The sequence below is a fragment of the Octodon degus genome, unplaced genomic scaffold (genome assembly GCF_000260255.1).
Source record: "Octodon degus isolate 3935 unplaced genomic scaffold, OctDeg1.0 scaffold00019, whole genome shotgun sequence".
Classification (NCBI taxonomy): domain Eukaryota; kingdom Metazoa; phylum Chordata; class Mammalia; order Rodentia; family Octodontidae; genus Octodon; species Octodon degus.
Genome location: NW_004524595.1, coordinates 7,323,023 through 7,336,135, shown reverse-complemented (window position 1 = coordinate 7,336,135; position 13,113 = coordinate 7,323,023). Strand labels below are relative to the sequence as shown.

At 45.6% G+C, this 13,113-nt stretch overlaps 1 protein-coding gene across 4 annotated transcripts in view; it reads left to right on the top strand.

Moving 5' to 3' along the window:
- Positions 1 to 13,113, top strand: part of Efr3b (EFR3 homolog B) — a 103,291-nt gene that overhangs the window by 13,942 nt on the left and 76,236 nt on the right. The window contains exon 1 of one of the 4 annotated variants that reach the window (XM_023711037.1): positions 7 to 43. The exons of the other annotated variants lie outside the window; for them this stretch is intronic. Coding sequence (XP_023566805.1) covers positions 37 to 43 — 7 coding nt within the window. The 5' untranslated portion in view covers positions 7 to 36. Of the gene's footprint in view, positions 1 to 6; positions 44 to 13,113 lie in introns of those variants that run through there. 4 annotated transcript variants of the gene reach the window in all.

The following is a 13,113-nucleotide window of genomic DNA, read 5'->3' as shown; positions in this document are numbered from 1 at the left end:
CACGCCAGCCCCCCGGGAGGCGCGCGCCCAGCGGAGATGTACGGTAAGGAGGGCTCGGCCCACGCCCACAGGCGCCCACTCTGCAAACTTCCAGGACGCGGACCTTTGTCTCCTCGCATGCCCCCGCGAGCTGTGAGAGCGCCGCCGACCCAGGGTCCGGCCGCGCGGTGTCGGGCGCTCTGCGGGCGCGCGCCGGTGCCGAGAGGACAAAGATGAGGCGGTCGTGGACGCCGGGTCCGCGGGGTCCTCCTTTCCTGCGCCGGCAGGCGCCGGGCGGTGCGCGGCCGGAGGGCCGGGGCTCCGGGCCGCGAGTACCGGGGCTCCGGGGAACGCGGGCCCTTCTCCAAAGCGAACAGGCTGGGCGTATTGGTGGAGGTGGTCGTGTGACAGCGTTTGCAGGATTAACAAAGCGGTTTGAGCTGAGGAGTTTTCAGTGGGAAGCCGGGCCAGAGCTGAGGGAGGCGCGCTGCCGCCTTCGCGGCTCCGGGACGTTGCAGGCGGCGCCGGCGGTGCGGCGGCGGCCGGGCGAGAGCCCGCGCGGCGAGTCGTCCCTTGTTCCCTTGGTGGACTTGGCCTCCGCCTGTCCCAGCCGCCCGCCTGCCTGTGGCCTTAGGCTCGACAACTTCCAGATCGGCCCTCAGCAGGGATGGAGGTAGAAGGCGCTGGCGAGAGGACGCAGCTCAGCCCTGACCTCTCTTCCCCTTTGCCCAGCGATCTCCTCCACCACTTGCAGCAGTTTGGCTAACTAGCTCCATGCGCTGCTCTGCTTGGTATAATGTGCCAGCAATTACTCTGGCTTTACAGGCATGTAGGTGAAGAAGAGAGCGCCTGGGGTCCTACATTGCAGCTCGTTGGGTGGCAATGTAAGAATGGGCTGCATCACAGAGCCTCCAAGGGCAGGGTGTGTGTGTGTGTGTGTGTGTGTGTGTGTGTGTGTGTGTGTGACTAGAGCAAAGCCCAAGACTCTAACAGCTAGCCCAAGACTCTAACAGCTAGCTATTCTAGGACCAGCAAAAAGAATTGGAACTGTGTTCACCTCCCACTGCCAAGGCAGGGTAGGGGCTCCATCACACCTGAGGGGAAGAGCTTTCCCAATTTAACCTAGCAGTGAGTCTGCTTACTGCCTCACTCTGCAGACTGTGTGAGTCACACACAAAGTTTGTTAGAGGAAAAGGAAGCTGGGAGCATGCTGGGAAAGCTCAGCAGTTGGTGGACCCTCTGTTTAGACTCAACTTTGAACCAATGAACCTTCCTTGGCCTGTTGCTAATGCATCTGCTATCTGAGCCAAGTGGAAACATCCGCAAACCCCCTCAGCCGTAGGAGAGCTACTCCTCTCTAGTAGGCCATGCGCGGGTGGGGGGTGGGGGTGGGGAGTGGGTGTCAACCTCACGGCTTACTTGTGGGAACTCTGCAGAAAGGTGATGCTCAACTTGTGCTTTACGAGCTTGGGAGGTTCCCAAGATACGTAAGTGTTTTTCTTTTTCTTTCTTTTTGTCTTTTTCTTCTCTTTTTTAAAAAAAAACTCTGTCTGTTTTTCCACTATTCTTTTCTGCAGAGGGAACAGCCTGAAGCTGCAGATCATTTGACAAAAGCATGTGACTGCAGGGCACCTGCAGTGGGGAAGCAGTTAGGACAGGCCCATTAGAATGGCAGGAATTGGGAACCCTGTTTCTTTCATACCTCCACACCCTTGCACTGCAGGGGTAATCTAATTTATCCAGGGTGTATGAGAGCTGAGGGTCCTTGGTTACAGCAAATCCAGGGAGAGCTGTATGGAACAGAAGGGTAAAGTGGGAAGCCAACACATCTGGGTGCTATTTTCAGATACACCACAAATTTGCTTTTCTCTTTAATAGTGTGTTTTTATTTCCCCAGGTACTAACGGCACAGACTTGCCCCAAATGATTCATAGAGAGTTTTGATGAAAGGGCTCTTTGGGCAGTCAGAGTGAAGGAAAGTCACATTACGGCTGGGTGGCAGACGAGCATCATTCCCTGGCCTAGTCTTCAAGGACAGCTTGTCTGCCTGGAGTTTAGTTTGTTCTTGGCTTTTATGGAAAGGGTCCAGTGATACTTGTAACCATTCACTTCCCAGAAGCCAATACAGCCATGAAGAAAGATAGGAGTGGTTGGCTGGGAGGGCATATGACCACACACGTTTCCTACCACTGTTCTTTTTCTCATTTTCCAGAGATTTACCCAAGGAAACACAACTTACTGGTATAAGGCAAGGTGAAAACTGGGATCTCCTGGCTCATTCCTTTTTCCTCTGGTTCCCACTTGTCTCTGATGTTTCAAGTAAAGTCTCATTAAGAAAATGCCACTAGGAGTTTTATCATCTGATGGGTAGGGAGAACCCATGTGGAGGCAGAAGTTGGCTAAGAGCTTTAGGTAAAGGTGCCATTTGACCACCCACCTTACTGACTTAAATCCTTATCCTTTAACACTGTCTTCCCTTCTTGACAGCTCTGGGCCTGTCTTGATGACCTCCTCTCCACTCATCTCTGCTCCCACAACTCACTCTTTCTGATCTTCCAACTCCTTTGTCTTCCTATCTTTCCTGTAGGGTATAGGGGCATTTAGGGCAGAAGGAATCCTAGCCCCTCTCAGTCTGAGAGTCGGTTCACAGCCAACTGACCGGGTGCAAGTAGAGTTATTCCTCAGAATTCTTTGTATAAAGTAGTAAGATGCCCATCTACCTTTCAGGTCTGTTGGGACCCTTGCCATGGGGCAGTTATCACTTTGTGTCCTAAGGAGGTTCTGCACTTGCAGACAGGGTATACACCGCTTGCCCCTAGGAGGTCCTCTTGGGTCTCACCCTTCCCTCTTCTCTCTGCTGGCTCCTGCATCCCTGTTTGCAGCACCTCTCATAAATATACAGATTGCCTTGGCCTTGCTAGCTGTGCACTCCTGGACTGCTTCTCTCCGTTCCTCCATCAGACTCCCCAAAGGCCCCTCATGATTCACTCCTTGATCAAGTTACTTTCTGAAAATGGGTCCCTCTCCAGATGGATGCAAGTGACTTCTGCAGTCTTGTTTATACTTAGGAACATGGATTGACAAGGGACGTGGACAAGTGGATGCATTTTGTACTAGGAGAGGAAGGCCATGGTGAGTTTTCTGCAGAAACATATTCCCTTTGGTTTTTCTTTCTGGGAGTTGTGTATCCGCCTTTCCTCCATTCCTCACCTGGGCCCAAGCTCTGGCCTTCCTGCTGGGAGCATCCCACTCACTTGTGAGGCAAGAGAGGGCCCTCTGAGAAATGCTTCCTCCAGACAACTGGCCTTGAAGACCAACTGAGGATTTCCTTCCTACATACTCTGCACCTATTCCCACTAAACCCAAAGCTGCTCTAACTAATTCCTCTACACCTCAAGTACTTTGTGCCTCTTGTCCTGCTTTGTGATTGAGAGTGCTCACTGTAGAACATTAGCATGGGAAACATGCTTGGAGGGGACCTCTATGTGGCCTCTGCACTTGTGAAAGGAGCAGAGAAACTGTAGGCCAGGCTGACTTGTCCTGAGGTGCACAAACTCACTTTGGCAGAAATTTCCATGACACTGCTGCCCCCAAGCAGTGACCCTGCTAATATGAAACATGCACATGCATATGATTCCCTGTGCGCACATATGCGCTGACCTCGTCTCCCAAGTCTTGAGCCTTCTACAGCCCATGGTGGATGATCAGTGCCTGTAGGAGCTATTGATCCACCCCTCCTATGCCCCATTCCTTTATTCCCCTTAGGAGGGGGCCTCTAGGTAGAGCTATTTTTTTTTCTCGTTACAGTTCGGTGATTCAGCTGCTGTTTTTATCTTGCACACACATAAAAATAAGGAGTTAATAGTACTTTTTTAGAAATCCTGGAAAAGAAAGGACAAAATCCTTTAAATCCTAGTCATTAAAACCTACCTGTTGGGTTTGGGGATAACTCAGTGGCATAGCCATGGGTTTGAAGCCCAGCACCACAAAACAAACAGCAAAAACAATGCAACACCACCATTTATATTATGATATGAGTTGCCGTTTGTGACTTTGCAACTTGCCTCCTTTTGCCCTTTCTATTCTCTGCCTTTTCTGATCCTGCTGGTGTCACCCTTGACTACTATGTTTCAAGGTAAAGTCCTGAGAACCCCCATCCTGGGCCTGAACCCCAGATCTTTCCCTCAGGTGACTTTGGACCTGAGCTTTTCTGAACCTTTTTTTTACCTCTACATAGGTGTCAATTCTTACTTGCAAAGAGAGGTTAGTTAGAATAAGAACAGCCTCTACTTTCTCCTATCCTTTCTTCAACTCTTTTTTTTTTCTACTTCCTAATTTTTATAAAAGTCAAAAATTAATTTAGTGAAAAGTTACATCCCATAGCTTAAGAATAGTGCTTGTGATTTTGTTACTTATATCAAGCTAATGAAAATCTAATAAAAAAGGCCATTTTTTTTTTCTGGCAATAAGCCAGTTGTTTTAGATAATCTGAATATACAGCAAGCTGTAAAATATTATTTTGATATTTTTCCTTCTGCATACATGTTTACATGGCTGGAATTACTTTATACAATTTTGTATGCTTTTTTTTTCCACATTGCATTAGGATATAAGAACCCTCCTTGTCCTGATTTACTGAAAACTTGCTAGTTGTGATTTGAAATATGCATTTATTTAGATCTGGGATAGAGTGTGTACTTCCATCCTATTAGTTAGCTTTCTGTTGCAGTTATAAATACCTGAGATGAATCAACTTAAGAAGAGGAGTGGTTTATTTTGGCTCATAGTTTTGGAGGTGCGTGATTAGTTGGCCCTGTTGGCTTTGGGCCTGTGGTGAGGCAGCACATTGTGGTCAGAGCAAATGGCAGAGGATGCTGCTCATATGTGGCTGAGTAGGAAAAAGTGGGAAACAGGACAGGGTCTCAGTCCCAACATTGCCTTTAAGGCACTAGTGGTCAGCCAGCACTGACCTGACTTCTTTCCAGGAGGCATCTCTTAAAGGTCCTACACCTCCCAGGAGCAGCAAGCTAAGGATTAGGACTTTAACTGGCTGATCTGAACTATATTCTCAAATGTGTGTCTACATTTGTACAAATTTGTGGGGAACTTGATGTTTTATAGTATACATATGTATGCATAGTATCCATGTATACATGATATACAAATCAGGCTAGGCATATCTGTTTCCTCAGACATGATTTTCCTTGTGGTGGGAATATTCATAATTCTTTTTCTAGTTAAAAAGATATACAGTACATTATGGTTATGTTTGGTCACACCGCTATACACCAGAACACTGGCTGGCTACCGATGCTCATGGCCATGTTCACTAATGGAGAAGCACTTGTACCCATGGTATGAACTTTAGAATTTTTCCCTGGGCTTTACCCCCTGAATGGATTAGCCAAACTATGTAGATATATAACCGTTTTGAAGACTTGTGTATTGTCAGGTGGTTTTCAGTTTGTATGAGTTAGACTCCCACTAGCAGTTGAGATAGCCTAGGTCCCTATACTTTCAAAAACATTAAATCCTGAGACCCCCCCATCTTTGTTAATTTGATAGAGGGGTTTATATCATTTCAAATTGTAATCTTTATTTCTAGTAAGACTTACCACTTCCCATATTTCGTAACCATATGCATTTCAGTGACTTGTCGTATGAACAGGAGTGCTGTGTTTCCGGAGGATATTAACCATTTGCCTGTCATTGCCTTTATGTTGTGTTGAAGTGAACAGATATATACCATCATGTGTCTGGTATACCAGCCATGCATGATATAACACTAGGTAGCAGAAAGGATACAAATGTGTGTAAAAGTCCTTTCCATTAAGAAGATTACAATTTAAGAATGCAAATAAGCTGTTAAACATGCAGAAAATAAAATGCTATGGAGATAGGTTCAGTAAAATCATACAGCAGGGGCCGGGGAGATGGCTCAGTGGGGGCCGGGGCGATGGCTCAGTGGAATAAGCGCTTCCGTGGCAAGCGCAAGGGCCTGAGTTCAATCCCTGGTTCCGCAAAAAAAAAAAAAAAAAAAAAAAAGTTGAGTATCGTAAAATCATACAGTGTTTGACAAAATGAAACGGAGTTGCCCATCCAAGGGTCAGCCTGCCATATCCAGTACAAAGTGGTGTACTTTTTAATTCCTTACCTGATTTAATCTTCCCCAAATTCTAAGAATTAAGAATTATTATGCCCACTTTAGAAATGAGAAAACAAAGGCATTGAGAGGTCCACCCAGTTACATGAGTAGGCTGATCTACACTGCGCATTCCAACTCCAAAATGTGCTCTAGACCCTCCCATTGAAGGTCTGCAACATACTGAATTTTGTGGAGAATGCAGGCCTATGCATGGTGGGGTCCTCTGTCTCCCCCAGATCCACTTGTGTTCCTCCCAGATCAGAGCAAAGCCGGGAGCGCTCACTTCTGGTTGGAGTCCCAGACCCTGCCTCTTGGCACCTTTCCTATCTCCTTCATCATCATTTTGTTTTATCCAGGGAGAGACAACAGAGCAGGCTGATGAGGGCAGAAGGCAGAATGGAAGAACCAGCAGTGAGGTGATGAGCAAGGAAGTGTGGGAGTGATGTCAGACAAGATCAACAGGCAGGTTGACAGGTGGGCTAAGCCAAACTGAGCCACAGGACAATGAGGTCATCTTTCTCTGAGCCCATCTCCTGCTCTGGAAAATGAGGACAGCTAGGCTGCCTCATTGGTGAGGTACAGTGAGGGGTCAAATGAGAAAGTGTGTATGCAGAGGTACTTAATGCTGTGGATCTCTGCACCTGTGAACAGCAAGGCTACTATCTGGGCAATTCTTTGGGGTGCTTCCAGGAAGTAGACAGACATTTGTGGAAATAGTGACTGTCCCTGTGTTTGAGGATAGGTATGTCATACCTAGACAAAAGAAACATAGTGAGAATGTGGAAGCAGAGGGCTCCTGCAGTGCTGAGTCTAGCTCAGTGGCGTCTACCCAGACTGAGGCCCTGGAGGGGATCACTTTAACACAGATTGCTTAACCACTTCCTGTCTCATAAAGGCCCCTCACTGTTCATGGTCCTTTTCACTCCTGCAACAGAAAGATGAAAAAAAATCTGTTATATCTAGGCAGACAGGTAGTATCTTTTTCTATATCTTTATTATTATTCTATATTAATATGCATTATTAAAATTTGGCAACATTTATTCCATGCCATTTTATTCATTATCTCAGTTCCGAACAACCTTTGGACGTGGATGTCATATTTGTGGCTGAACTAAGGATGCTGAAATTCAAGGGACCAATGACTTAGTAAGGCCATGTAGCCAGTTCAAGGCTGTCCACTCCGATACCCCCAAGCAAGCATTCACTGAGCTTCAAGTGAGAGTAAGACATTGCTGCTGGGCATGGTGGCTCATGCCTGTAATCTCAGCACTCAGGTGCCTGAGGCAGGAGAATCTCAAGTTCAAGGCCAGCCTAGCCTATTTATAGAGTTTAAGTCAGCCAGTGAGATCTTGTCTTGTGCCCGATGGTAACTGCAAGTGTCTTATGCCAAACAGCACATTTCAGTATAAAAGATTTCTAAACTGAATATTTAACTAGATTTTACATGTAGCACTTGGTGTGTAGAAAGCCCTCATCAGGCTCTCAGATGGAGTGCCCTAAAGCATGTTTTTCTAGTCAGCCTTTCATTACTGTAACAATATACCTGAGGAAGTCAGCAGAAGGAAGAAAAGCTCTGTCTTGGCTCACTGTGTCAGAGGTCTCAGATCATGGTTAGCTGGCTCCATCACTTTAGTCCCATGGCAAGGCAGAAGCAACTCAGTGGAAGAGTGTAGTAGTGGAAACTGCTCATCTTGAGGCAGCCTGGGACCAGTGAGCCAGAAAGGAAGAGGAGGGGACAAAATGTATTACCTGAGGCCATGCCTGTACCTGTTTCCTTCACTGAGGCCCCACCTCCTAAGTTCTCACCTTCCCATGCCACCAAATTACAAATCCATCAGTGGATCCAGTTACTTCTCCAAAGCCTATCAGTTGGCAGCCAGCACATGGCCTATGGGGGACATTTTAGGTCCAAACTGTAGCACGTATCCTTTTTCCTACTAGAAAGTCTATCTATGAATCTGAGAATTAGGATCCTTGAGTCCAGTGCTAGCTTTCTTGTTAGAAAGAAAGAAGCCAGAAAGAAAAAAAGAAAGAAAGAGAGAGACAGAAAGAAAGAAGACAGATCGATGAAAGCACCCAAGAGCCAGGAGTCTTAGATTCTTAGCCTGGCAGAGCTCCCACCCTGATCATAACTGCTCAGAGAAACTCCTTTCTGGGTCCCAAATTTCTTTCTAGTTGAATAACACTTGGAATAACATTTATAAGTTGTGTGAAAAATTATCTCTAAATTCTAAGAACACTTGTAGAGACATTGCCCAAAGAGCTCTGAGAAAGGAGCCACCTCAGTCTCCTGACTTCTCACAGCTGGTACAGATGGAGGCATCTAGAATGGAAGCGTCTAGTAGGAGGAATGCTGGGAGAATCCAGAGCTGTCACCATGCCTGCTTTATGCTCCCAGTGTACTTCCTACTATACCCCTATATTTGTCATTTATTTGTCCTGCTGAATGTCATTTATTTCTCTGCACAGTACATCTGTGAGCCTCTTGAAGACAAGATCTCTATCTCAGTCAGTTTTACTTTCCCTAACACTTAACATTAACAGAAGCAAGATTGCAAATGTTTGCATTGAACTATAGAATGGTCACAGGAATCATTCATTCATATATATGAATATTCATTCATATATTCATTCATTCTATATTATCATACAGATAAATATATCTGTATAGATATATCTCAATCTGTATTTCTGTGTAGTGTGTGTGTGTGTGTGTGTGTGTGTGTGTGTTTATAGCAGCCCACACTTCCAGGTAATTAGCAATGGTGGATTGGAGATTTTTCTTTTTTCTTTTCTTTCTTTCTTTCTTTTTTTTTTTCTTTTTTTGCATTTTAGGGAAGGGTCTACAGGGTGCTCAGGGTCTCACTACTAGATCAGACTTGTAGTGATCCACCTGTGTACAGCCTTCCAAGAACTGAGATTACAGACATGCCCAGTCTCATTACAGACACCCCCAGTCTCAATTGCCATCTCAGCGTGCCCCAGGGGCAGAGCCCAGCACAGCAGGATTGGGGATCAAACTCCTGGCCCCTGTGCCTGCTTGCAGGCACTTTAATCCTCTGAGCTATTTGTCCAGCCCAAGAGATTTCTATTTTAATGGCAGAGAAAATCCTGTAGTGACTGATAGCAATGTATTGTCACTTTAATTATGCCTTTCCACATTGATCAAAAAGGCTGTACTTTCAGAAATCATTTCTATAGTATATCACAGTGATAATGATTCCATATAAAGAACAGAGTGGAGTATAATCATTTGATTTTTCTCACTTTTGGTGTCAGTCATAAAAAACAGCTATGGTTTACCTGCTGAGGTGGTTAAGGCACTTAGATGTTGTCTACTTCCTCCTTGGTTTGTGAGGCTCAAGCTAAGTGACATAAATAAAATTAAGGGCATGCCTGTTAGTGTATTTTGTGAAAGTGGCTGGAAGGATGATTATCAAATTTGGGATGTATGCTAAGGACTGTTTGAACTAATTGCAGAATTCACTGTGGGAGGGAATCTCAAGCAGCAGCCCACTGCCCTGAATATCAAAACTGAGGTGCTGTGAGGGGCCCATGCTAAAGGGGAAAAGGGAGATAGGCATATTCCACAAAAGAAAAATAAATGCATATTAAGATCCCAGCTCCAACTGAGCCACAAGGGTTGGAACCCTGAATTACAGTTGATTTTTGATTGCTCTGCCTCACATGGGCAACTCTAGATGGCCTGCTCCAAAATGAACAGCAAGCTTTACTTATTTAAAAAGCAGGAAAAAGCTAATGCCTCACCAGGGATCCTGCTTGTGATCGTTGCATATGTTGCAGTCCTGAAAGAAACATACCAGATCTGAAAACGGGGGTATTTCTGAATGAGTAGATCACAGATGATTTTAATTTTCTTTTAAAAATATTTTGCATTTTTCACATTTTGTATGATTGTTTAATTGGCAGAACACAAATATAATTAAAAGAAATTTTTCACCACTGAAGGCCTTAAGTAGTTATCTAGAATCTTGTAATTACATTTTAGAAATGATCATGCAAATATACATGCAAAAAATCAATCTGGGTTAATAGGAATGAGATAGTGGTTGGGTCAGGGGACCAGCTGGAAAAAGGAAGTTCTTGAGGTGATTGGAAATTTCCTATCCCTTGTTTGGGTGGTTGATATGCCAGTGTAAGAGCCGTTGTCAAAACTCAAGGCACTGCCCTCTTAAAATCATTGCATGTTCATCATGCTGCAATAAAACTGTAGGAAACCCAAGACAGGGCTCATGCAAACAATCGCAGGGCTGTTTTGCAGCAGCGACCGTGGGTGTGCTAGGAGACAGCCAACGGCCTGTGCCAGCCCATTCCAGGGCTCTCACTCAGAGCCCAAGATGGCCCCCAGCACCCACCAAAAGGGCTCATTGAGAGCTGCTGGGTGGGCCTGTGCTTCCAGGCAGCTTAACATGCTGAGTGGCAACCAGAGGAAGCTGACTGGCAAGGCCAGCCCACTGGCAGCTGGGAGGCTGACGGTGCTGGAAAGGCAGTGGGCAGAGGGCCCACAAACCAGGCCATCTGGGTGCAAGATGCCCTCCTTCCCTGCTTTTCTCTCACCCCCTCCTCCCTCCCTTCTTCCCTTTTCCTTTTTTGTTCTTTTGTGATGCTGAGGAGTGAACCCAGGCATTCACCCAGAGCTATATCCCTAGCTCCCTTATTTATTTTTTATTTTGAGACAAGATTTCACTAAATCACTTCATTGCCCAGGCTGGGCTTACACTTGGGATACCTCAGCCTCAGCCTCCTGGAGTACTGGGAATACATCCATGTACCCCCATGCTCAGGTGGAGGCCTGCATTCTGAGCACTGCCATTGACATTGCTGACTCTCGGGGGACCGGAAGTGACAAAACAAAGCTCAGCTCTCCAGCACTGTTTCAGTACCAGTACAAGCATGGCTGTGTTGGTCAGGATGTGTGAATTGGCATGTACAAAGCATAGATTTTTGTGTTTCCTCCTCTAGGCTTCTGTGACCTCACCGCTCACAGTAATGTCATTCTCCTAAGAATACATAGCCTTTAGTCACCTTGTTATTCACTGATTTTTTATTAATGTCCGAGCTGGTGACATCCCTGTACAAACCTCTATATATCTCCCTGGCTAAAAAGTGGACTTTTCTCTAATGACTCATTGAGACAAATAAATCTCAGTGTCTTCTCCGCAGGCCATGGGTTAAGTGTGAAGATTCTGGAAGCAGACAGGCCTGCTTTGAATCAAGCTACCCTGTTCAGCACTTATGTGACTTTGGAGATGTGTCCTAATGGCCCTGTGCCACATTTTCCTTGTCTGTAAAATGGAGACAGCAGACTTCACTGCGTTGTCTCTAGGGGACTTGATAAAAAGGCGTGCAACCTCCCAACAGTTCCTGACAAACAGCAAGATTTTAATAACCTAGGCTTATGTTGATGTTAATAGGAGCGGCTGTATTTCACCACCAGCTAGTCCTTTCTGATGACAACATGGTTCCGTCCCCAGAGGCCCTGGGATCTGCTTTGGAGGAAGGATGCTTCTCGCCTCCTTTAGAGCTTCCTTCTGAGCTGCTTTCCTAGTACATCTGTTTTTTGCTGTTTGCAGCAAGCTGCATCTGGTGAGGGACTTTTCCCTCATCCGGGTACCACACGATGCCCAAGTGCACTAAAGCTACCTCATTAAAAATGGGTCTTGGCTCCTCTTAGACTGCTGCTTACTTGGCATTTTTAATAGGACTCAATCTAGTCTTCGGTTTGCATTTTTGTGGAATTCTAGTGCTTGCTCCTGTTTCTGTTTTGCATTTCAAAAGCATTGCTTCTGAAGTTTCCCTTGGGCAGCGTGACCACCTGAGTGCTGGCTTTACAATTCAGCTACCCCGGGCAGAGTGCCTGTCTTTGGGTTCTGGAACCTAGCGTGTGCTGCAGCAACCTCTGTGATTATGTATTTGGGCATCTGAATGATTGATCTTGGATTCCTAGCCTTTGAGAGCCTGTGTCTTAAATCTTAGTTCGCCTATATATTTAAAGTGCTTACGCTTGTTCTCAATCAGTTTGGCACCATAACAGTGACACTTCCTCTGGTTTCTATATTTGATACTGTGTGTTCATTGGAAACCTGGAGGTGAGTAACCCTGTTTTTTATAGGCTTCCTGGTGACCACAATAGGAAACTGGGTATGATTTTAGGAAAGAGGAAAGCATGAACGAGTTGTACATCTGGAATCCTGATTTCTTTTTGGTATTTTAGTACAGGGTCTCACTGCACAGATCAGACTCATGATCCTCCTGTTTTCAGCCTTCCAAGCACTGGGATTACAGGCATGTCCCACCATGCCCAGTCTCAGTCACTGGCTCAGCATGCCCCTGGGGGAAGGGCTGGCAGAGGGTGGGGCCAGCATGGCACACGGGATCGAACCTCAGTTGCTGCGCCTACCTAAGCAGGTGCTTTAGTGCACTGAGCCATTTGGCTGGCCCCCTGATTTCTTGTTCTTAACTCCAAACTCTAACCAAAGCACCAATGCTGCATTGTTTTTCACGTGATACATCTTCTATGCTGTGAGAGGAGAAATAATTTTTTGGAATGCCTTTTACCCCCTACTGATCATGTAGATTGGAAAAAAAAAAAAAAAAACAACTTGAATGCTGTCTTGTACCAATTTGTAAGTATTCAGATGAATGAATCCCCACAAGGAGGAGCTCAGATCACCTTACAGCTAGCGCTACACATAAACACAAACTTAGCTTTTCATTGGCTCTTCATTTATTGGTATTCTAGGGCTTAAAAGGCCCATAAAGTACTTCTTTCCATAAATGTAAGGAGTATATTACTTACACTGAAGCAGTATAAACAGTGTTTATAAAGTGAATACAATACCAATCACATTACAAAATAAAATACCAACAGTGCTCTCTCAAGTAATTTGTTGTCAAAGCTACAAAACACCTTTAGAGCTCTAAGGCCATACCTTGAAGTCAGAAAGTGTCAGGTCCACCCCCACCT